The 23,706-nt window shown below is 42.8% G+C and overlaps 1 protein-coding gene across 7 annotated transcripts in view; it reads left to right on the forward strand.

The window, feature by feature from the left end:
* The window catches only part of nckap1l (NCK associated protein 1 like), a 71,595-nt gene that overhangs the window by 14,817 nt on the left and 33,072 nt on the right, over positions 1 to 23,706 (forward strand). Inside the window, exons 1-6 of one of the 7 annotated variants that reach the window (XM_052569323.1) lie at positions 745 to 998; positions 1,448 to 1,480; positions 1,662 to 1,772; positions 1,851 to 1,943; positions 22,721 to 22,777; positions 22,856 to 22,998. In XM_052569323.1, coding sequence (XP_052425283.1) covers positions 1,710 to 1,772; positions 1,851 to 1,943; positions 22,721 to 22,777; positions 22,856 to 22,998 — 356 coding nt within the window. In that variant the 5' untranslated portion in view covers positions 745 to 998; positions 1,448 to 1,480; positions 1,662 to 1,709. Of the gene's footprint in view, positions 1 to 744; positions 999 to 1,447; positions 1,481 to 1,661; positions 1,773 to 1,850; positions 1,944 to 1,994; positions 8,542 to 10,885; positions 11,246 to 22,720; positions 22,778 to 22,855; positions 22,999 to 23,706 lie in introns of those variants that run through there. The other 6 variants (XM_052569320.1, XM_052569319.1, XM_052569318.1 and 3 more) reach the window with 6 other exon arrangements.

Raw genomic sequence — 23,706 nt, forward strand, 5'->3', positions numbered from 1 at the left:
TGAAGTGATGGGTTTGTTAAAACTACAAGCAATTATCTTTTGGCAAGGTTGAGTTGAAGGTTATGGTACTTCATCCGAGATGTGAGCAACTATTGTTGGATCATCAGGATGGAATGAGAGGTAGAGTTGAGTGTCATCAGCATATGTGATATGAAAAGCCATGATTCTGAATGACAGAACCTAATGATGCCATGTAGACAGAGAAGAGAAGTGGTCCAAGTACTGAGCCCTGAGGCACCCCAGTAGTTAGATGTTGACCATGGCCAATAGATACAACATACAACACAGGATGCATGCTGTGCTTAACAAAGTAATTATTAGTGGCCAAGCAACAATATTCTTTAAGGTTTCCATAAATGTACATGACAAATAAAACCAATATAGACTGTAAAAAAAAGTTACATCTTTCTTCTATCTAGACTCATAATGAGCAACATTATTCTTTATCATGTTGTTTCTGGCCTTCAGTCACTCACCATGTCCTGTTCTGTGTGTGTGTTTTTTTTTTTTTGTGTGCAATTTATTCACCAGAATTGTGCTGATATTTATTTTAAGTTCATTTGTTAAGTAACATAGGCTATTGAAGATTCAGTGAAACAGTGAAAGCTGATTTTCTTTGTAAAGTGTAGAAAGTCTCTAAGAGTAACTTCACTTGGAGGAAGAATGTTTTATTGGCTTATCTTTGCTCAGTAGGAGCCATAAATGGAGAAGAGCTTAATCTAAATGTGAGACAGATGCAAGCTGAGTGTGAAAGTGCTGACATGTGTCATAATACATGAGCAGCAGAAGCTCTGTAAGCACCGCCTTCTCTACAGAATTGGTGTCAATGTTGATTTGGTGTCACCTTGATCTCTGAAGACTGCAGTGCTCACTGTTTCACTGAGGATCAGATCATCTGGACCGGGATCATGGCCTACCAGTTAAAACTGGCTGAAAAACTACTCATACTCAATGACCGGGGTCAAGGAGTGCTGATCAGGATGAACCACATTAAAAAGGTGGGTTGCACGTTATATTACAGTATGTGTACTTACATGTACTTATAGTGTACTTACAGTGTATTTATCTAACAAAGTTCTGGTAATACAAGGAAACTACATTGGGGTAGGGTTAGGTTTAGGGGTATTATTTATGCATTGTATTTTGTCATGTTTTGTCATGTTTTCTGAAGAAAGTATGCTCTAGCTCAGTTTTGTAGAGAAAGAGGAAGTCCACAGAGGAAATTAACAGGACCTATCATTTCTTTCTGTAAACCACATCTTCCTCATATACTGTACATGTACATTTACATTTAGTCATTTTGCAGAGACCAAGTTTTTGTGTGGGACATTCCGCCTACTTTTCTTCAGTGACTGTGAATCGTACTTAAGCTAAACTTAAGGCTAAATGTTATGCAGGCCTCTACACAAGGTTAAACATCATTTGTATCTATGCTTGATATCCACAGTAAAATTGGGCACTTCAGAATGTCTCATGTCAGGTAAAGTGCAAGCAAGGCCAGAAAATCTGTTAAAAATCATGTAATGTTTCATGATCATGTTCTGATCAAGGCATCCTTCATCATTCATCTCTGAGGGGCAAGAAGGTTTTCGGATGGTTTGGCATTCTGGGCTTTTATGTTATGTTATTCATGTGTATGTGTTTTTTATAATTTTCTTTAGTTATGCGCAGACCCAAAGCGAAGACCATCATACTTTACTGAAAAAATCATGGAATCTGCCATGAAATATATCAACAAAAAATTCCCCAACGTTGACATCAGGGGTGGCAGTGTGAGTATTCACAAATAAAAAGTCGTTCATTGATGTCTTTGTATTTGGCTCAAATCTTTTTTCAATATGTTTCTGCAGCAACATCTGAGCAGCATACAGAAGCAGAAGTCAGCCATATTGGAGAGCTTACACAGTCATTACGAGTCCTTCATAGATGTCATGGAGTTCAGGGTAAGCATGTCAACAGGTTAAACTCCTTGTAAAGTTGGCATATTCATTTGGTGGCCGTTTTAGTAATATTGTTAGGCAGGAGTTTCTAGTCATGCAAGTACACCTTAATCTACATAAAATGGGAAAAGACCAATTTTTAAAGACTCACAGAAGGATAAAAGACTACATTTTTACAGCTGTTTGCAAAGAAAAGAATCAGTAACATCATGTCAAATGAGCAACCCTAGTGAAAAAAATAAATATACCTATTTGTATTTAAAATAAAGTTATTTTAAGATAAGTATACTAAAAATAGATTTACATGTCTACACTCTAAAAACTGCTGGGTTGAAAACAACCCAATTTGGGTTATTTTGACAACCCAGCACTGGGTCAAAAAGGGACGAACCCAACGCTGGGTTATTTTTACTTTTACGTTTAACCCAATAACTACATTGCAGGGTTTCAAAAACCAGAGCGGGTATTTTTTATCACTGTGTTTTAGAAGGAAATCTACTGTATTTAGTAAATGCTCGATTTCATTTTCGCATGTAATGCTTGATGAGGAAGTGTTTGTGAGCTCAGCGCTGCTTTGCAGCCGTTACTGGAGAAACCTCTTCCTCGCTCACTCTTAAAGCGTATTTCTGGCAGAAAATGAACTTGCGGAGTGCCGCCACCGATTGAGTGTAAGGATGTGGGAAAAATGCTAAAATGAACCCAAATTGAACTAGGCATTAAACCTACAAATCTCGTTCATTTTAAATATCACTTTTACGAAAAAAATAATAACTATCATAAGGTGAATATTAAAAACAAGAGAAAAGTCAAAAAGTAACATGTAACAAGAAATGCAGAAAAGTATGGCATTAACAAAAACAGAGTTCATAAATAAAGCATTGAACATTTGTTGAATATGACTTAAGATCAAATCGGACTTTGTTCAATTTTATATACTTTATAAAAATATATGAAAACACTATTATACAATAAATGTACAATTAGTTAAGTTCTTTACCAACTATTCTGGCATGATAGTACACAAATACACAACTGTCATGTCCACTGTCTGATCACCCCGTTCTTGTGTGTGTGTGTGTGTGTGTGTTTCTGTATATGTCTGCATTTCGTGCGCACATGGTGTTTTGTTTTGGTTTTGATCGCTCGTCTTGCACCTATCTTTGGCGTTCCTCCCTCCCCCTCATTATCACAGTTTCCGTTTCTAATGGTTTGACCTCGCTCACCTGAATTCAATGTCTGTTCATCTCTTGCTCTATTTATTCCCGTCTGTCGCGCCTATCGGTGCCAGATCGTTGTTCGGCAACAATCCCCGTGTATCCACTTTGTCTGATCCTGTCAAGCCGTGTTCTGTCGTGCCTCTGTTTGCTGCTATTGGTTTGGTTTGTTTTGTTTTTCTTTTTCCCCCCTCCCTCATTTCCTAGACCGGGCACCGGCATTTCCCAGAAGAGTTTTTGCACGGTCGCTGGCTCGCTCGTGGCTTCCTCCCCTCTCCGCTATCATCGCGGCCGCGCCGTTGAGCGCCCCCTGCCGGGTGTTTTTGCAAGGACATTTGAAGTCTCTTTTTCTGTTGGACATTTTTCCTAATTTCCCGGCCTGTTTTTGTTCATTGGAGGAAGTTTTTTCTTTTGAGGTTTTTGAATAAATTGGTCCTGCACCGTAACCTGCATCTGTGTCCAGTTGTGTTCCTGACAGAACGATCTGGCCAAGATGGACACAGCAGGTACAGACTCTGTCAGAACCGCAGTCACCCAGCAGGGTGTTCTTTTGGGCCAACACGAAGCCAGACTCACGAATACCACAAGGGAGATGGAGTTCTTAGCCAACCAAGTGGCTGAGTTGACCAACCGGATCCAAGAGCTGCAACGAGAGACTCCTCAGGGTGGTGCAGTTCACCATCTTTCTCACCATGAGCCTGAGCCCCGATGCAATAACCCACCACCCTATGATGGGGACCCCAATTCCTGCCGGGCCTTCTTGTCCCAGTGTTCTGTGGTGTTTGCCTTGCAGCCACGCACATACGCACTTGAGATGTCCAAAGTGGCTTTTGTTTTGACTCTTCTGACCGGCAAGGCCAGAGACTGGGGAACCTCCGTCTGGGAGACCAAAGCTCCCTGTTGTGCTTCTTTTAAAGATTTCCGCCAGGAGATGGAGAGACTGTTCGACCGCTCTGCAAGAGGTCAGGAAGCGGCTGACCAGCTAGCACGGCTCCGTCAGGCGGGTCGCTCAGTGACGGACTATGCCATTCATTTTAAGACTCTTGCAGCGACCTGCGACTGGAATGAGGGGGCCTGTCGAGCTATGTTCCGTGCTGGGCTAGAGGATGACATCCAGGATGAGCTGGCCACTCAGGACCTGCCACGTGACTTTGACGATCTGGTTAACATGGCGTTGCGCATCGAGGGTCGCCTTCACCGCCGTCGTCAGCGCCTGGCAGTTCGTGCACCCTGGAGGACTGAGGAGTCGTCATCTGTCTCCCCCACAGAAACCACTGAGCCTGAGCCTATGCAGGTGGGGCGCCTTCGGCTCACTCCTCAACAAAAGCAGCAACGCCTCGCCCTAGGACTATGTCTGTATTGCGGCAAATCAGGTCACTTCGCAGTGGGCTGTCCACTAAAAGTCAAGGCTCACCAGTAAAGAGGGGGATCCTGGTGAGCGCTACCCCTTTATTACATCCCCCCTCCTCTCGCACTCTCCTTCCTGTCTCTATTCAGTTTGGTGGTGTCCTTAACTCCTGTACAGCACTGGTTGACTCGGGAGCTGAGGGCAACTTTATGGACCTCTCTCTAGCCACCGGTTGGGGAATTCCTTCCATTCCTCTTCCCAAACCTATTCCTGCCCGTTCATTGAATGGCACTTTAATAACCACTGTCTCATATGCCACTCCCCCTGTTAATCTTATAGTCTCGGGCAATCACCGGGAGGTGACCACGCTGTACCTTCTTGAATCCCCGAGTGCTCCCATAGTTCTGGGGCACCCGTGGTTGGTGCAACATGGCCCTCACGTGGATTGGTCCAACAACTCTGTCCTGTCTTGGAGTAAGTTTTGTCTTGCGTCTTGTCTGGGTGCTGCCTCTTTTCCTGTGTCTGTGTGTCCTGTCTTGCAGGTGGAGGCTGCTGATTTGAAGGGGGTCCCGGTGGAGTACCACGACCTGTGCCAGGTGTTTAGTAAGTCCCGGGCCACCTCCTTACCTCCACATCGCCCTTATGACTGTGCCATCGAGCTCCTCCCAGGCACTTCTCCGCCCAAGGGTCACTTGTTTTCCCTTTCAGGCCCTGAAAGAGAGGCCATGGACAAATATATTAATGAATCCCTCAAAGCCGGCCTCATCCGACCCTCTTCATCTCCTGCAGGTGCTGGGTTCTTCTTTGTCAAGAAGAAGGACGGCTCCTTGCGTCCTTGTATAGATTATCGAGGCCTGAATGACATCACTATTAAAAACAGGTACCCCTTGCCTCTAATGTCATCTGCCTTTGAGTTATTGCAGGGAGCCAAGGTCTTCACCAAGCTAGACCTTCGGAATGCCTATCACCTTATTCGCATACGTGAGGGGGATGAGTGGAAGACAGCTTTCAACACACCTACGGGACACTTTGAGTACCGGGTCCTACCATTCGGTCTGACCAATGCCCCAGCTGTCTTCCAGGCCCTGGTTAATGACGTGTTGAGAGACATGGTGAATCGCTTTGTCTTCGTGTATCTTGATGATATCTTGATATTCTCCCCATCTCTGCAGGTACACACTCAGCATGTTCGCCAGGTGTTACAACGGCTGCTGGAGAACCAGCTCTATGTTAAGGCGGAGAAGTGCGTCTTCCATGCCCAGTCGGTTCCGTTCCTGGGGTTCGTTGTTTCTGCGGGGGAGATCAAAGCCGACCCCTGTAAGGTAAGGGCCGTTGCCGAGTGGCCAGCTCCTGACTCTCGTAAAGCTCTGCAGCGGTTCCTGGGGTTTGCCAACTTCTATCGGCGGTTCATCCGGAACTTTGGTCAGATTGCTGCACCTTTAACGGCACTCACCTCTCCCAAGGTACCGTTCAAGTGGAATACTGGGGCACAGGAGGCCTTTGATAGATTAAAGTCCCGTTTTATCTCTGCTCCTGTCTTGTCTATTCCAGACCCTGAACGGCAATTCATTGTTGAGGTGGATGCCTCCGATGTCGGAGTGGGCGCGGTCCTATCTCAGCGGTCGCACGAGGATGGAAAGGTGCATCCCTGCGCCTTCTTCTCCCACCGCCTGAGTCCCCCAGAACGGAATTACGACATAGGTAATCGGGAGTTGTTGGCGGTCAGGCTGGCTTTGGGGGAGTGGCGTCACTGGTTGGAGGGCGCGGCTCAGCCCTTCCTGGTCTGGACGGATCACAAGAACCTCGAGTATGTCCGTTCGGCCAGGAGGCTGACCTCTCGACAGGCTCGCTGGGCCCTCTTCTTTGGCCGGTTCAATTTCTCACTGTCTTACAGGCCCGGGTCAAAGAATGTTAAGCCCGATGCTCTTTCTCGTCTCTTCGAGGCTCCTGGGGGAGGGGAGTCAGCAGACACTATCTTGCCCAAAGGGGTGGTGGTGGCATCCCTCTCTTGGGACATCGAGAGACGAGTAGAGGAGGCCCTACTTAATGGGCCTGTGCCGAAGGGGTGCCCAGCGGGTAATCTGTTTGTTCCCACCAAGTTGCGCTCTGAAGTCATCCAGTGGGGTCACTCATCCAGGCTAGTCTGTCATCCAGGAGTCCGGAGGTCGCTGGCTGCCATCCGTCAGCGATTCTGGTGGCCATCCATGGCCAAGGATGTCAGGCAGTTCGTGGCTGCCTGCTCGGTGTGCGCTCAGAACAAGACTTCCAACGCGCCTCCCGTTGGTCTGCTCCACCCATTGCCCATCCCTTCCCGCCCCTGGTCACATTTGGCCCTTGATTTTGTCACTGGCCTTCCGGAATCCAAGGGTAACACCGTCATTCTTACGGTGGTGGACCGTTTCTCTAAGGCGGCCCATTTCATTCCCCTTCCCAAGCTCCCCTCAGCCAAAGAGACTGCTCAGGTGATGGTTGATCATGTATTCCGGATTCATGGTCTTCCGGTCAACGTGGTCTCTGATAGGGGTCCCCAGTTTGTCTCTCGGTTTTGGAGGGAATTCTGTCGGCAGATCGGGGCCTCTACGAGTCTGTCTTCAGGATTCCATCCCCAGACCAACGGGCAGTCCGAGCGGGCAAACCAGGATTTGGAACGTTCTCTTCGCTGCCTGGCATCCCACAATCCCGGCTCCTGGTGTCAACAGCTGTCCTGGGTAGAATACGCCCATAACTCCCTTCCTGTTTCTGCCACAGGTATGTCCCCATTCCAGTGTTCTGTCGGTTATCAACCTCCCTTGTTTCCCACACAGGAACCCGAGGCTGCGGTCCCGTCTGCTTTGGCCTTTGTCCGACGGTGTCGCCGCACCTGGAAGAGGGCCAAGGCGGCCTTGGCCCAGGCTAATAGGCGGACTAAAGCAGCGGCCGACCGTCACCGAACTCCTGCTCCCCGCTATGTGTGTGGTCAAAGGGTATGGCTCTCTACCAAGGACCTGCCTCTCAGGGTAGCCTCACGCAAGTTGGCACCCAGGTTCATTGGCCCATACCGGATCACGAAGGTCCTGAGTCCGGCGGCGGTGCAGCTCAAGCTCCCTACCACGCTTGGTCGGGTGCACCCTGTTTTCAATGTTTCCAGGGTTAAACCTGTGTTCTATTCCCCTCTTGTTCCATCTGCCCCAACCCCCCCTCCCCCCCGTCTAGTGGATGGCTCCCCGGTCTATACGGTGCGGAGGTTGCTAGATGTCCGACGTAGGGGTCGGGGCTTTCAATATCTTGTGGACTGGGAGGGCTATGGCCCAGAGGAGAGGAGCTGGGTTCCGGCCCGGGACATCTTGGATCGGACACTTGTCGAGGACTTCTACCGGCGACGAGGTGAGCCCCTTCCTGCGGCGCCTGGTGGCGTCCGTCGGAGGGGGGGTACTGTCATGTCCACTGTCTGATCACCCCGTTCTTGTGTGTGTGTGTGTGTGTGTGTTTCTGTATATGTCTGCATTTCGTGCGCACATGGTGTTTTGTTTTGGTTTTGATCGCTCGTCTTGCACCTATCTTTGGCGTTCCTCCCTCCCCCTCATTATCACAGTTTCCGTTTCTAATGGTTTGACCTCGCTCACCTGAATTCAATGTCTGTTCATCTCTTGCTCTATTTATTCCCGTCTGTCGCGCCTATCGGTGCCAGATCGTTGTTCGGCAACAATCCCCGTGTATCCACTTTGTCTGATCCTGTCAAGCCGTGTTCTGTCGTGCCTCTGTTTGCTGCTATTGGTTTGGTTTGTTTTGTTTTTCTTTTTCCCCCCTCCCTCATTTCCTAGACCGGGCACCGGCATTTCCCAGAAGAGTTTTTGCACGGTCGCTGGCTCGCTCGTGGCTTCCTCCCCTCTCCGCTATCATCGCGGCCGCGCCGTTGAGCGCCCCCTGCCGGGTGTTTTTGCAAGGACATTTGAAGTCTCTTTTTCTGTTGGACATTTTTCCTAATTTCCCGGCCTGTTTTTGTTCATTGGAGGAAGTTTTTTCTTTTGAGGTTTTTGAATAAATTGGTCCTGCACCGTAACCTGCATCTGTGTCCAGTTGTGTTCCTGACACACAACATTAACCCTGATATTAAAACCTTTAATCATCCAGGGCAGCGTCCTCCTTTAAAACCACTGCTGCATCAGTTTAGAAGAAAGGGCGTTTTCTTCTTTGACCAGCATTCATCCCAATCCCAGTCACCACCTGCTCTTTATCAGTGGTCTAAGAGAAACACATTTGAAAAAAGAAAAGATTTAATTAAACTCTATCCATTTTCAGGTAGAGATGTATTCACATCTGTAAGGATAGGTAAATAGTCGGTTTTATAGTTTCCACACTTTAAGTGGTTGAACATGTTTGCTATCATATAATTTCTGATTTATTCATATATAAATATCGGAATTAATTACTTCTACAACAACTCTGTATTTATGAGGCTTGAAAATACTGATTATCTAATATAAAAATGTAACCAATAATAATAGGCTAATAATAATAATAATAATAATAATATACAAATATTATGGGAAAAGTCGATCAGTTAATGGATTTACAAGACTGTAGGATGGATAAAAATATTTTCTTGTAGGCCTATTTTATATTATGAACTTTATGTAACATTTATTCATGATAAACTTCAACTCAATAATGACTATCACAGCCAAGGGCAATGTTTAATAATTTAATAATATAATAATTTCTGTAATGAATAATATAATCATTTCTTATTTCAAAATAAAATATTAATAAATCCATCTCTGATAATCCCGTGTTGATGTGGTCACACAGGTTTGTTTATGCATTATAGAGAAATATAGAAAAATATGTTGTTCCCCCAACATAAGAAGTCATGGCCACGAAAAAAAGGATGTTATTATCGACATAAGGATGTCGTTACCTCGACAAAGTGATCTTCTGACCACGACATAATATCATGTTCTCACAAGTTAATATGTCGTGGCCACAATGTAGAAACATAAGAAGTTCTGTACGTTCACATTCTTCTACCAACAAATGGAACTGTCTGTGTTTTAGTAAAATAAAACGAATGTGTTGCCAGTTTATGCAATTGTTTCCTGCAGTGAGAATGACAGCTCATGTCAGATAAAAGGGAAACAAGATATTCTGCATGTGATATCAATATAAAAAATGTGTCTGCTGACTTTAACAGCTTCAAGTGTAATGCACTTTTGTGTTTTCAGGCCATTTCACGTGTTTTTTATTTTATTTTTTACATTTTTTTAACAAACTGCTTACTGCGTGCCTATATTAAAAGGGTCATATGATGTTGCTAAAAAGAACATTATGTAGTGTATTTGGTTTAAGGTAAAAAGAAAACAAATTATTTTTCATATAATGCACATTATATGCTTCTCCTCTATGCCCCACCTTTCAAAAATGCGTTGATTTATACAAAGCTTATTGTTCTGATAAGCGAGGTGTGCTCTGATTGGCCAGCTATCCAGTGCATTGTGATTGGCTGAATATCTCAAGCGTGTGAAGGAAATGTTCCGCCCTTAACATTCAGTGCTGTGATGGTGCATGACCAGACAAAACCATTAAAACCCATTACAAACGAGGCATTTGCTGCTTCCTGCGTTTCCACCACAGTCTAAAGTACCGTGAAGATTAGGAAATAGTCTGGTGATGTAAGTCTGCATGCATTTCTCAATACAAAGTAAGCAAATTTCAGACTTGCATCCTCTGTAGTTCGGACTCGTGAGTGTGATCTCCTCCAAGTCCGGTAATTCTGCAAACAGCAGTGTACTTGATAACATCAGTCAGCTCGCCTTGGCTACTGCTATTTTCCCCACTGTATATTTACAGTAAGACGAAATATGATATCAAACACCACAGTTTCCTTTTGTTATCATTTAAACATATTAATAGGCAGAGAAATGTAGTTCAGGGAAATGTGTAGGCCTATATAGCCTAACGTTATATTACAATGAAACAAATTATCATAACAAACAATATTGCCTCTTTTTATTAAAATGTTAACATATTAATAGATTAATTGAATAAAGACCAAAGATTGAATGTTGTATTTACCCAAATCAAATTATATTTCATGTCTAACCACTAGAGACATCAGAGCCAGCGGCACATATCAGAAGGACTAACGTTGGCTCTCGTCGGTAAACATGAGCACTGAGCTCCTGCTGATCACGTGGAGGTGATCGTCTCCGAAATAGGCAAAAAATATTTTTAAATAGAGGCTGTCTTTATAAATAAACTGCAGATTTCAGTTTTAAACAACTACATTCTCACCTGAAATACTTTTTTTTTTTTTTTTTTTTTACCTTTATTTAGTTCCTGGTTCCTGCAGTGGAAACACACAGTACCAGCCCGTGTTTTTACCCTGCGTTGCGTATCGCGCCGCGTTAACATAAAACCATGTCTGCATTTCTGATTGGAGAAATGACAAACAACAAGCACTACTCTACACTGCTCAAAACTCACGTTTGAATCATCAGTGGCAAATTCTTTAAATAAAAAACATGTAATTACAGGCTGTGAGTCAGAACCACCAGACTGTCCTTGCAAAGTTGGAACTGCCCCACTTTATATAAACAGCCTTTGAGCACAGACCCATTGTAGGCTACTGGTTCAGGAAACAGTCCTCATCATCACAGACTGCAGGTTTGATTGAGGAACGGCCAGAGGGTTAGAGAATGGCGTAGCTGGTGGATTCGACGAAGGACACATGTGACGACCCCGGGATGGACTGCGCTTCATCCATGGTGAAAGCATGTATTTCTTTTGGAAATACAAAACAAACATTTTCACTTTCACAATGAAACACAACGTTTCCACAACATGGAGGCAACAACAATACTACAGCGAGAATAAAAGTTACAACTTCTTTTTTGCATGAACATTTGGGTTGGGTTTTGCAAAGGACAGTGTGATGTCAGTTTGTTATTAGTAGTTATTAGTTATTAATATTAGAATCTGTAACAGGTAATCAGAGACGTTCGGATCCATATATGGTAGTTTATTATAGAGAATGGTAAAACAGGCAGAGATGAGAGAACTGTCAGGTATGTCAGGGGAAACTCAAAATCAGAAACAGTAACAAGCAGAGGTCGGGGCAGGCAGCAGAGAATCACAGTCGGTATAACAATCCAAAGTCAAAGACAGAAGGAACAAACACTAGGAAACCGCTTGGAAATGCCAGACAGAACTTAACAAGACTTCGCAACGTGAGTGTGGATGAGTGCAACCTTTATAGTGTCAATGAAAGGAAACAGGTGTGGTTCAATAATGAGTTCCTAGGCAGGGGTTTATGGGAAATGACCAGGGTGTACTGTGTCAGGTGAAAGTCTGTGTGGTGAATAAACGGATGTGCAATGACCGGATGCAGTGACCGGAATTTTCATTTTTGGGTGAACTAACCCTCTCTTCAACACACTTAAGAGTTTATGCTGGGTGAATCTGGCATTTCAAAAATTAAATGCAAAAAGGATATTTAAAGTCTACAAAGGTATGCTTTAAACAGTTCCACTTTAGCACAAACAAGTATATGTATTAAAACTTTAGTTGAACTTAAGTACGGCTTTGGCACAACTAAAATGCATGTAAAAGCAAAATTTGTTATTATACCAATTTATAGTGTGCCACAAATACATCTACAGGTCCTTCTCAAAGAATTAGCATATTGTGATAAAAGTTCATTATTTTCCATAATGTAATGATAAAAATTAAACTTTCATATATTTTAGATTCATTGCACACCAACTGAAATATTTCAGGTCTTTTATTGTTTTAATTATGATGATTTTGGCATACAGCTCATGAAAACCCAAAATTCCTATCTCAAAAAATTTGCATATTTCATTCGACCAAAAATAGAGTGTTTTTAATGCAAAAAAAAGTCAATCTTCAAATAATTATGTTCAGTTATGCACTCAATACTTGGTCGGGAATCCTTTTGCAGAAATGACTGCTTCAATGCGGTGTGGCATGGAGCAGAGAGCTGCACGGGTCCGATTTTGTAAATCCGCACCCGCCCGTACCCGCAGTGTTTGAAACCGCATCCGACCCGTTTTCCGACAGCAGCACAAATTAAAATCCGCAGCCGACCCGACCCGCTTAAAATAGAACCAACACCCGACCCACACCCTAAATCAAATCAGTTAAGCAAATCACATTAGACACACTTTTTTTGAATTTTATTTCCAGGTCATACAGAAGTTATTTATGGAAAACTCTTTTTAAAAGATATTCGTTTTTCATACATTGTATCTTAATTTTGATCAGTGTTTTAGCTATCAATTGCCCATATTTTAATAAATAAGGAGCAAATATATAGCAGACAATGAAATAACCTTAGTGTAATTGACAGAATTACTAAAAAATATTTTGCTACCTAAAATTTAAATATTTTTTGTATCACGCATGCATGCATAAATATAACACGCATGTGGACTAAAATTTTTCAATGTCTGGACACCTTTATTAATGGAGTAGGCTATATAAACAGACGTTTCAATATACTGGTATTAAATGCATTTTCTGAGAATTTATATTTCACTTTTTTACTGCAAATGTCGAAATATGTGCTCTTTGGTCCATCAGTCACTGATCACATTAGAATAAAATATCTCATAATAAAATACAAAATTGACTGATTTATGAATGTATATGCATAGTTCTCATCAGTCGGAAATACAGATAAACGTTTTCATTTGTTGTATTTTTGATCCTGAAAGAAAACAGGACAACAAAAGAGCGAATCATACCACCATCTGAGGTTGTGCTTCAAATCGAACGCACCCATTTATTAAAGAGCCAGTAAGATGAAAATTCTAAGCTTCCTATCACTGTTTATAAGTCCTGTACATTAGGTTTAAATCCATCCAAGGTTAAAAAACATTGTCATTTTGTCAAAATATCATTTTAAAATTACCTCAATTCTCAGAGATCCCCAAACGGTTCGCGCGAAGCTGTTCAAAAGATTCAGTTTCCTTAAACCCCACCTTTCTGTAGCATACTGTGTTCTGATTGGTCAACTAACATAGTCAGTTTTGATTGGTTGTTCCGCACACACCTCCACGGCAAACTATGCCTTAGCATCTGTTTGGGGTGAATTATGTCTTATTCCTCTCATCGCGAAGCAAACAGTAAAATAAAAAACTTGAACAGTCTCGCTGCTTTTTCTTCTGTGTGGGTGTATTCAAACCATCTGAATAGCGCGTTCAGCGCGGGGGCGTGGTCACATTGGATATAATGAAGGGAATGAACAATAGACATCGCGTTGTTTTCATATGGATTACTTTATTACAGAATATCTGTTAGCAGCATTTGTTTAGTTTTAAAGTAGACATGTCAAGCTTTCTATAGATATCTCTCTCATGTCTCTTCTTTGAGTATTCACGGAGTTATACTTCATTTTAATGACGTGTTTGTACATGACGATCAGCACAAACAAAGGCTGCAGACAGCACACATACTGATAAGACGCTCGGGAGAAAACAGACACATAACTTCATAATCATACTTCGCGTTGTGATTCGGAGATGCTCGTTGTTCTAAATAAAGTTGGTAATGAACCCTCTTTTATGGCCAAACGCTTTGAAAATCCCGCTGTACTCACCGAGATTAGAAAAGCAGTCATCAGTGAAATGTTGTGAACACAACAAAATGGATTTGTTGTACTGCTCTGGTATTGTGGTGAAAATGAATTTTAGCCATTGGTTCTTCTGATCTTCATTCTTTGGCAGTGAAAATAAAACAAACGGTCTCCTCGACATGATGCTCTCACACCAAACAGAGCGTCTGTGTGGGGGGTGGGTGGGGCAGGTCAGAGTTCCGTTTCTCCCAACACGGTAGGTGGAGATTATTATGCAAAGTGCTCCTAGTGACATACATAGAGATGGGCAAAAGATTTGAAATCTATAACGACTGGTTTCAGCGATTCAGAGTCGACTCCTTACTCTAGAAGCCAATAACTTTATAAATCGTGTACTTTTTGGTTTAATTATTTGCACATTGTTTACACAGATGGACAGCTACATCATACACTGTAATACAGGTAATTTTTGATTTCCCATCTGTGTGGCTCTTTAATCCTTCACAGCTGTGCATCGCGAGAGGCGGATCTGCGCCAGAGCGCGCATGTAAATGAGCTGCACAAAGTCAAAAAAACAACAACCCTGGATAGCCTAGATTAGGCCCATATTCAAAAATGTGTTAGCTATGGAATACAATTTTATGACACATATTCTAAAATAGGCTTAAATCAAACACTTTTTAATTCAGATTCTGTATATAGCTATATGTGTGTATATATATATATATATATATATATATATATATATATATATATATATATATATATTAGTGCTGTCAATCGATTAAAAAAAAATTAACTAATTAATCGCACAATTTTTTAAAATTAATCGCGATTAATCGCGATTAATCGCAATTAAAAGACTGAAACTTTTTGGATATGTAAATGTAAAATGTAAATAATTAATGTAAACTCAAAACAAAGAAACTATTTAAATTCAAAATATGATTGTTTATTGGAATTTTTGTTTAACTTGTAACAGATTTTCTCATGTAAACAACATACCTGCAATAAACCATCAATATCCTCCAAATTAACTGTTGGCTTGAAAGCCATATTTATTACAGAAATAAAAACACAGGCATGTAAGTACCATTTGAATTTCAAAACAATCAATGCCAATAAATAACAAAAATGATTTCCATGTTGAATTCTAAGTGGACTGCAAAAAAATTCCAAAGTATAGTCATTGCCAGTGCTTTAAGTGGGCCGGTATGCACCAGTACTCAGTACCGCCACTTCCAAATATAGCTCTTGAGCGTACCGCCACCTCTCCGTGCGCCCAGAACGTGCTTGTAGCGCACCGGTACGCTCATTTGGACATCTGTTTTAAAAGAGGTTTTAATCTTTTACCTGCACTGCCGATTTTCAGAGTGCCCTTCACAATGCAAGCTTCCTAATTCATCCCACCCAGAGCAGAAACTACATTACCCATGCACCCTTAAGTTATACAAAGTGAATAGCGCATGTGTCGCTTTTCCCACTGTTAAGTGTCAACAACTCAACGTGGCCGGAGAAGGTGTGTGAAACTCGTTGTGAGTTATACTAAAGCAAAATCTTGAGTATTTATTGTCTGATAAACATTAAAATCTGTCTGCGGAGGTTGAGTCGTCCTGCAGCCCCCGCTGGCTGCTCATTGGCTGCAGCATCTTTTTTCTAAGTTCTAAAAAAATACCATAGACGGCAAGGCACACATTTAGATATTCATTTATGTAATTAATCTATAGCCTATGCACAAAGACAATTCGATCTTTTTGTCCCCTTTTTGTTTTAAAGCTTGATGAAGAGAGAGAGAGTGCAAGTTGCTGCAGCTGAGGAGGACAGTGATGCACGCGTACAGGAGTGATTGACAGTTCGCGGCACTGTGTACAAAAAATACTCCGCTACACAATTATTTGGTTATTTTCGTTTAAGCTTATTAACGTTAGCGTTATAGAAAGGTCTGATTTACGCACTGTTACAGTCATTGTTTTTTTTTTTTTTAAACAATGACATTTGAGCTCATGATTTTAATGTTGCTGTTTCTTGTGGCAGCCTAATGTTTCTTGTGGCAGACTGAAGAGTAATCCGGCAGAGTTTTATACTGAAACTTTCCGTCTAAAAGTCCTTCCTTGGTCTTATCCATATTTCTTTGCACGTTGAACACACATAGGCCACAACTGGAAATAAAAAAAAACTGCAACCGCGTTAATTGCGTTATTTTTTTTTAACGCGTTAAATATTTCAAATGAATCGAATGCGTTAACGCGCTAATTTTGACAGCACTAATATATATATATATATATATATATATATATATATATATATATATATATGAACGGAAAACAAAAACAACGGAAAAAAAAAACAGCTGGCTGATCTTAACTGATCTTAACGTCTGTTAACTATGACTCATGCAGCCGTTCGTGCCGTGGTGATTTTTTTTTTTAAGTGGAACGTAGGCCTATTTTTACGTTTACATGTGACTGTTTTGAACCCGTGTTTAGACCCGTGTTTCCCTGTGTCCGACTCGACCCGCACCCGTATCCGACACAGTTGGATATTTTTCACCCATTTCAGCCAAATCCGTGGGTACCCGAACCCGTGCAGGACTCTAGCATGGAGGAAATCAGCCTGTGGCACGGCTGAGGTGTTATGTAGGCCCAGAATCCTTCGATAGCGGCCTTAAGCTCATCCAGAGTGTTAGGTCTTGCGTCTCTCAACTTTCTCTTCACAATATCCCACAGATTCTCTATGGGGTTCAGGTCAGGAGAGTTGGCAGGCCAATTGAGCACAGTAATACCATGGTCAGTAAACCATTTACCAGTGGTTTTGGCACTGTGAGCAGGTGCCAGGTTGTGCTGAAAAACGAAATCTTCATCTCCATAAAGCTTTTCAGCAGATGGAAGCATGAAGTGCTCCAAAATCTCCTGATAACTATCTGCATTGACCCTGCCCTTGATAAAACACAGTGGACCAACACCAGCAGCTGACATGGCACCCCAGACCCTCACTGACTGTGGGTACTTGACACTGGACTTCAGGCATTTTGGCATTTCCTTCTCCCCAGTCTTCCTCCAGACTTTGGCACATTGATTTCTGAATGACATGCAAAATTTGCTTTCATCTGAAAAAAGTACTTTGGACCACTGAGCAACAGTCCAGTGCTGCTTCTCTGTAGCCCATTTCCTGCACACGCCTGTGCACGGTGGCTCTGGATGTTTCTACTCCAGACTCAGTCCACTACTTTCGCAGGTCCCCCAAGGTCTGGAATTGGTCCTTCTCCACAATCTTCCTCAGGGTCCGGTCACCTCTTCTCGTTGTGCAGCGTTTTTTGCCACACTTTTTCCTTCCCACAGACTAGCCACTGAGGTGCCTTGATACAGCACTCTGGGAACAGCCTATTCGTTCAGAAATTTCATTCTGTGTCTTACCCTCTCGCTTGAGGGTGTCAATGATGGCCTTCTGGACAGCAGTCAAATCGGCAGTCTTACCCATGATTGCGGTTTTGAGTAATGAACCAGGCTGGGAGTTTTTAAAAGCCTCAGGAATCTTTTGCAGGTGTTTAGAGTTAATTAGTTGATTCAGATGATTAGGTTAATAGCTCGTTTAGAGAACCTTTTCATGATATGCTAATTTTTTTAGATAGGTATTTTGGGTTTTCATGAGCTGTATGCCACGCTAATTGATGTTTCCATCAGACTGGACAACCGCATTCAAGATCGTCAAAGTGAACGTTGTCATGAAACTCGACTACCCCCGATCCACACCCCCACTGGTTTTGTGGAACCTTCCTCACTGATTTGGTGTCCTGAGGAGCCAATGCAGCTGGGAAGAACAGGGTTATCTTAGGCTGAGAGGGAGAGACGAATGAGGGATAAGTGTTGCCTGTACTGTGGTGAGTCCGGTCACTTCCGGGCCACTTGTCCTGAACTGGCGGGAAAAGGCAGCTCTTGCCCCAGGAAGAGGGGGCCTGGGACGAGAGTAATTACTTACCCCCGACCAGCAGCTTTGGGCCTTTTGATTGATGTCTCAATTTCCTGGGGCAATGAACGTCACAAGCTCATGGCTTTCATAGACTCTGGTGCTGCAGGAAATTTCATGGATTCTGCATTGGCGACACAGTTAAAGATTGAGCCCATCACTCTCCATGATCATTTAACTGTTACCGCATTGGATTGAAGGCCCCTAGGTTCTGGCCAGGTAAGCCAGTGCACCACATTCCTCCATTTTCAAGTAGGTTCTCATAGAGAAGATATACAGGTTTTTTTTAATTAATTTTCCGAGTTCCATTTGATCCTTGGGTATCCTTGGCTAGCTCTGCATAATCCAAGAATTGACTGGTCTTCCAACCTGATAAGTGAGTGGGGGCCTAACTGCTGTGTGTCTACCTAGTCTCTCTGCAATTCTCTTGAGCCACAGTCAAAGAGAGCCTGACTATATCTGGACTGAGACAAGTGGCTTCCACAGATCTCTCTACCTCTCCCGAGTTATCCCGTGTCCCCCAAGAGTATGCAGACCTCTGTGAAGTGTTCAGCAAGGAACGTGCTGCCTCTCTTCCTCCCCATAGACCTTATGATTGTGCCATTGAACTTCATCCTGGCACTTGTCCACCTCGAGGGAGGCTATTCTCTTTGTCTGCCCCAGAAAGAGCCGCTATCGAGGAATATATCAACAAGGATGTTGACAGTGGATTCATCCGCCCTTCAACCTCACCGGCAGGCGCTGGGTTTTTCTTTGTGGGAAAGAAGGATGGCAGTCTCCTTCCATGTATTGAATCGTTACCCACTGTCATTGATGACCTCCGCCTTTGAACTTCTACAAGGTGCCATAATATTCACCAAACTGGATCTTAGGAATGCCTACCACCTGGTCAGGATCCGTGCCGGGGATGAGTGGAAAACGGCGTTCAACACCCCAACTGGCCATTATGAGTATCAGGTAATGCCCTTTGGTCTAGTCAATGCCCCAGTCGTCTTCCAGGAATTCATTAATGATGTTCTACGAGAGATGCTAAACAAATTTGTATTTGTTTATCTGGATGACATCTTAATCATCTCCCGTTGTTACCAAGATCATGTCCAGCATGTCCGGCAGGTTTTGTCTCAACTTTTAAGAAACAAGTTCTTTGTGAAGATTGAGAAAAGTGAGTTCCATGTATCAACTGTCTCCTTTCTTGGGTTCATTGTCTGCAATAGCAGCATTCAGATAGATCCTAACAAGACCCAAGCAGTTCTGAACAGGCCTCAGCCTTGCTCTGTCAAACAGGTACAGCGCTTTCTTGGTTTTGCTAATTTTTATTGGAGATTTATAAGAAATTTCAGCTCTATTGCAGAACCCCTTACAGCCCTTACCAAAAAGACCTCAAAGCAATTTCAATGGACTGAAGGGGCTAATCGGGCATTTGAGCTGCTCAAGCACCGCTTCACCTCTGCACCCATTCTGACTCTCCCTGATCCAGATTTGCCTTTTGTAGTAGAAGTGGATGCATCAGATGTCGGAGTGGGAGCTGTTTTGTCTCAAAAGGCCAAGAGGGAACTATAAGCTTCACCCTTGTGCCTTTTTTTTCACGTCGACTCACCCAAGCAGAAAATAACTATGATATAGGTAACCGAGAGTTGCTAGCGGTGAAGCTGGCACTGCAGGAATGGAGACACTGGCTAGAGGGGGCCAAACACCCATTTGTCATTTGGACCGATCACCGGAAACTTACATACATCCAGGAGGCTAAGAGGCTGAATCCACGCCAGGCCCGATGGGCTCTCTTTTTTTAACGGCTTCGAGTTCATTCTCTTTTATCGACCTGGCTCAAAGAACTCCAAGCCTGATTCCATTTCGAGACAGTTTGACATGCCAGATGTGGAGGACAGACCTGAGCCCATGATTGCCAGCTACAAGCTGGTGGCAGGGGTTCAGAGGGGAATAGAAGTGGCAGTAAGGAAGGCTCAACGACAACAGCCTGACCCAGGTAATGGCCCCCCAGGCCGCCTTTTTGCTCCTAATGTTGTATGCTCTGATGTGTTGCAGTGGGGACATGCATCTCTTCTTTCGGCTCACCCTGGAGTTGCAAGGACTTTGAAGCGCATCCAGACACAGTTTTGGTGGCCCAGTATGCAGGTGGATGGACTGAGACAAGTGGCTTCCGAAATGGATGTCCGAAAATTTGTGTCTGGCTGTTCTGTATGCGCCCAGAATAAGGAACCTAAAGCCCACCCTCAAGGTCTACTTCATCCTTTATCCATCCCAAGACGTCCATGGTCCCATATCTCCTTGGACTTTGTTACTGGACTTCCTAAATCACAAGGTAACACAGTCATCTTGGTGGTAGTAGACAGGTTCTCAAAAGCATGTCATCTGATACCTCTGCCTAAGATCCCCACAGCTTGTCAGACCGCAGAACTCATGATGCAGCACGTCTTCAGGATCCACGGGTTTCCTCAAGACATGGTCTCTGATCGGGGGTCACAATTTACTTCTCGATTTTGGAAAGCTTTTGGCCCTCTGATTGGAGCATCCATCAGTCTGTCTTCTGGATTCCACCCTCAGTCTAATGGTCAGACAGAATGGGTCAACCAAGAGATTGAGAAGACCCTCAGATGCCTGGTGTCCAATAATCAAAGCACCTGGAGCTCCCGTTTGATCTGGGCTGAATACGCTCAAAACACCCTACACCATTCATCCTTGGGCATGACTCTATTCGAATGTAAATTTGGGTTTCCCCCAGTTTTGTTTCCTGAGCAGGAATTGGAGGTCCAGGTACCAGCTGCAACCCAACTAGTCAAGTGGTGCCGTCAGGCCTGGCGGAAAGCATGCACAGCCTTGCTATGAGCATCACAACAGCAGCAGAAACAGGCCAACCACTGCCGCAGAATTAGGCCATCACTACGTCAAGATCAGAGGGTGTGGTTGTCAACTAAGGATCTTCCACTTCATCTAGAGTCTCGGAAACTGGCACCCCGATTCATTGGTCCTTTTAAGATCCTTAGGAAGATCAACCCTGTGTCCTACCAGCTACTCTTACCAAGGTCTATGCGCATCCACCCCACTTTTCACATTTCACGTTTGAAACCTGTTGTCTGCTCTCTGTCCACAACCAAGAAGCCCCCCCATTACCCAAAGTCATTGGTGGGCAACCAGTGTATACGGTCCGTCGACTGCTAGATTCACGTCGAGTCCATGGAAGGGTGCAATACCTAGTGGACTGGGAGGGTTATGGCCCAGAAGAGCGGTCCTGGGTGCCAGCTAAAGACATCCTAGATCCAAACCTGATCAGAGAGTTCCACCACCATGACTCCAACCATAGTCAATGGAACGTCGGGAGCCATTCCTGAGAGAGGGGCTACTGTAAGACTCCTCCTGTAATGACTCCAAACCACTAGGGAGTGCTGTCTGGTACCACATGTAATTACCCTCCCAACATTGGTGGCCACCCCACGTACCTTAATGGGAGAACTCTCCAGGCCACTAGGTGGCACTAACGGCCGTGAACTCTTTAATTAAGACTGCTTATTAAGTTAATGTGTTCCACCTGTACTTTGACCTATTTAAGTTTGGCAGTTTCATTGTGCTGTGTTCAGTCTTGAGCCTACCCAGTACGTATTACCTGTGTTGTAGACCTGTTAAGTTTCATTTTCCAGTTACCAATTGGACTACCTTCTGTTTTGTGCTGTAAAGCTGTAACTGATATTTTGTTTATATTTTACTACTGAGAACAAGTAAGTTACCTGAGCCTCTGAGTTTTCTCTTCCTTCATCACATGGGTCTTCTAAGAAACTGTTCTTCCAAGTAGACCAGAGGTAGAGGACTAGCTTTCCCTGGCTGGGAGACCTGGGTTCGAGACCCACCTCAGACACCTTATGCCAGTTCTTCCCGACATTCAGAGTCTGTTTGAATTTAACACATATGCTTTTTTTTTTTTTTACTTCCTCCTTCCACTACTGCTCAGATATGTTTATCTTCTATCACTATTTGCACCAGTGTGAATAAGAAGTTATTTTGTGGTTATAGTGGTGCAAACAGTGGCAATAGACAGACACTAAAGATAAAGTTGCAATAACCAAAAAATGTCTATTAAATGTAAATGTATGTCTTAATTTTGTCCCTGTTTATAGCTATAGTAACAATTTGCAAATCCTTGACCTTATTTTTTTTTAAAGTGGCAATGTTATATGAAATCATATAAAAATGAAAATCACCAAGTATATCTCAGATATCCCCATCCGACATTTGTGAATGTGCATAATATGACAAATGTGTCTTAATGTTACATCAGCGAAGCACATCTTTCAATATTACTGGAGCTAAACCTAAAAAGGTCCTAAAAATAACCTTTGTCTCAGCCTGATGGTGAGAAAATGCCCAGAAGTTAGCAGCAGACTTCAGCACTTTAGCTGGGGATTTTTGAGAAAAATATTTATAGATTAGTTGATTAAATATTTGTGAGGCTTATGGCAGTGTGCCTTAATATTAGAGTTTAAGGTTAAAGTTACACTACATTCCAAATTTGAACATTAACTAATGCTTTACTAAATGTATTTTTTTTTAAAAAACATAATTTGTAATTCCACTGATTTATTCTTTGATATATTTTCATTATTCTTGTTACAGTATCTTACATTTATTTTTAATCAGTATTTATTTATTAACGCATATCTTTTCTCTTTAGGACCATGTTTATGAGTTGCTCAACACAATAGATGCCAGCCAGTGCTACTTTAACATAGTAAGTATGACTCTTGAACACAAGATAGAACATCAAGGGATTGCTTTTACATGAATCTGTGGTCATAATCCATTTCAGGCTGTAAATTTTGACTTCACCAAGAACTACCTGGACCTTATCATCACCTACGCCTCAGTCATTCACATGTTGTCTCGCATTGATGACAAGAAGGCAATAGCTGGAATGTATAACTGTGCATATGAGTACTTGAATGGAAACAGGTAACACACCATGTGACCAAATTTTTAGACACAGTGATTTTGGACAGCTGTATGTACAAACATTCTCATAAAAGTTTATAAGTATTTTACAGTTTGGTGGCAAACTGTAAATGGCTTTTCTTTCAGATGATGTGATGTCAGATCTTTCGCCAGTTTGATCATTTCCAAAAATACAGGAAATGTAAACATGGCTTTTCCTGGCTACATCTCTTTTTGTATATGTCCATGTGTTTTTATGTGTTCTGACAGTCATTGTGTAAACATGAATCTACACAAACTTACATTTAAGCAACATAAACAACTGACTTGTATTCGTATTCAATATCTTATAGTGGATTCTTATAACCAGGACATTGTTTTATCACTCTTTTTTGCCTCCATTAATGTTCGGTGTAGTTAAACTCTGCATTTTATTACGTTCTAAAAATTCATTTAATTTTCACACAGCCAAATCTGAGGGTTTTACTGAGCAGATTTATGCAGCTAGAGACTGATCATTGTTTTACTTGACATTCACTATTATATTTTTATATGACTATTATTACTACAAAAAGTACATCCACATTATCAACTGGCTGGCCGGATATTTTATTGGCTTGTATTTGTCTGTTTAAGCACCCAAAAGTCCTTGGCTGAAAAGCATAATTCAAATTCAGAAATATTTACGTGAGTGTGATAGAATATGAGTATCATAGGGTTCTCCAGTGG

The sequence above is a fragment of the Carassius gibelio genome, chromosome B11 (assembly GCF_023724105.1).
Source record: "Carassius gibelio isolate Cgi1373 ecotype wild population from Czech Republic chromosome B11, carGib1.2-hapl.c, whole genome shotgun sequence".
NCBI lineage: Eukaryota > Metazoa > Chordata > Actinopteri > Cypriniformes > Cyprinidae > Carassius > Carassius gibelio.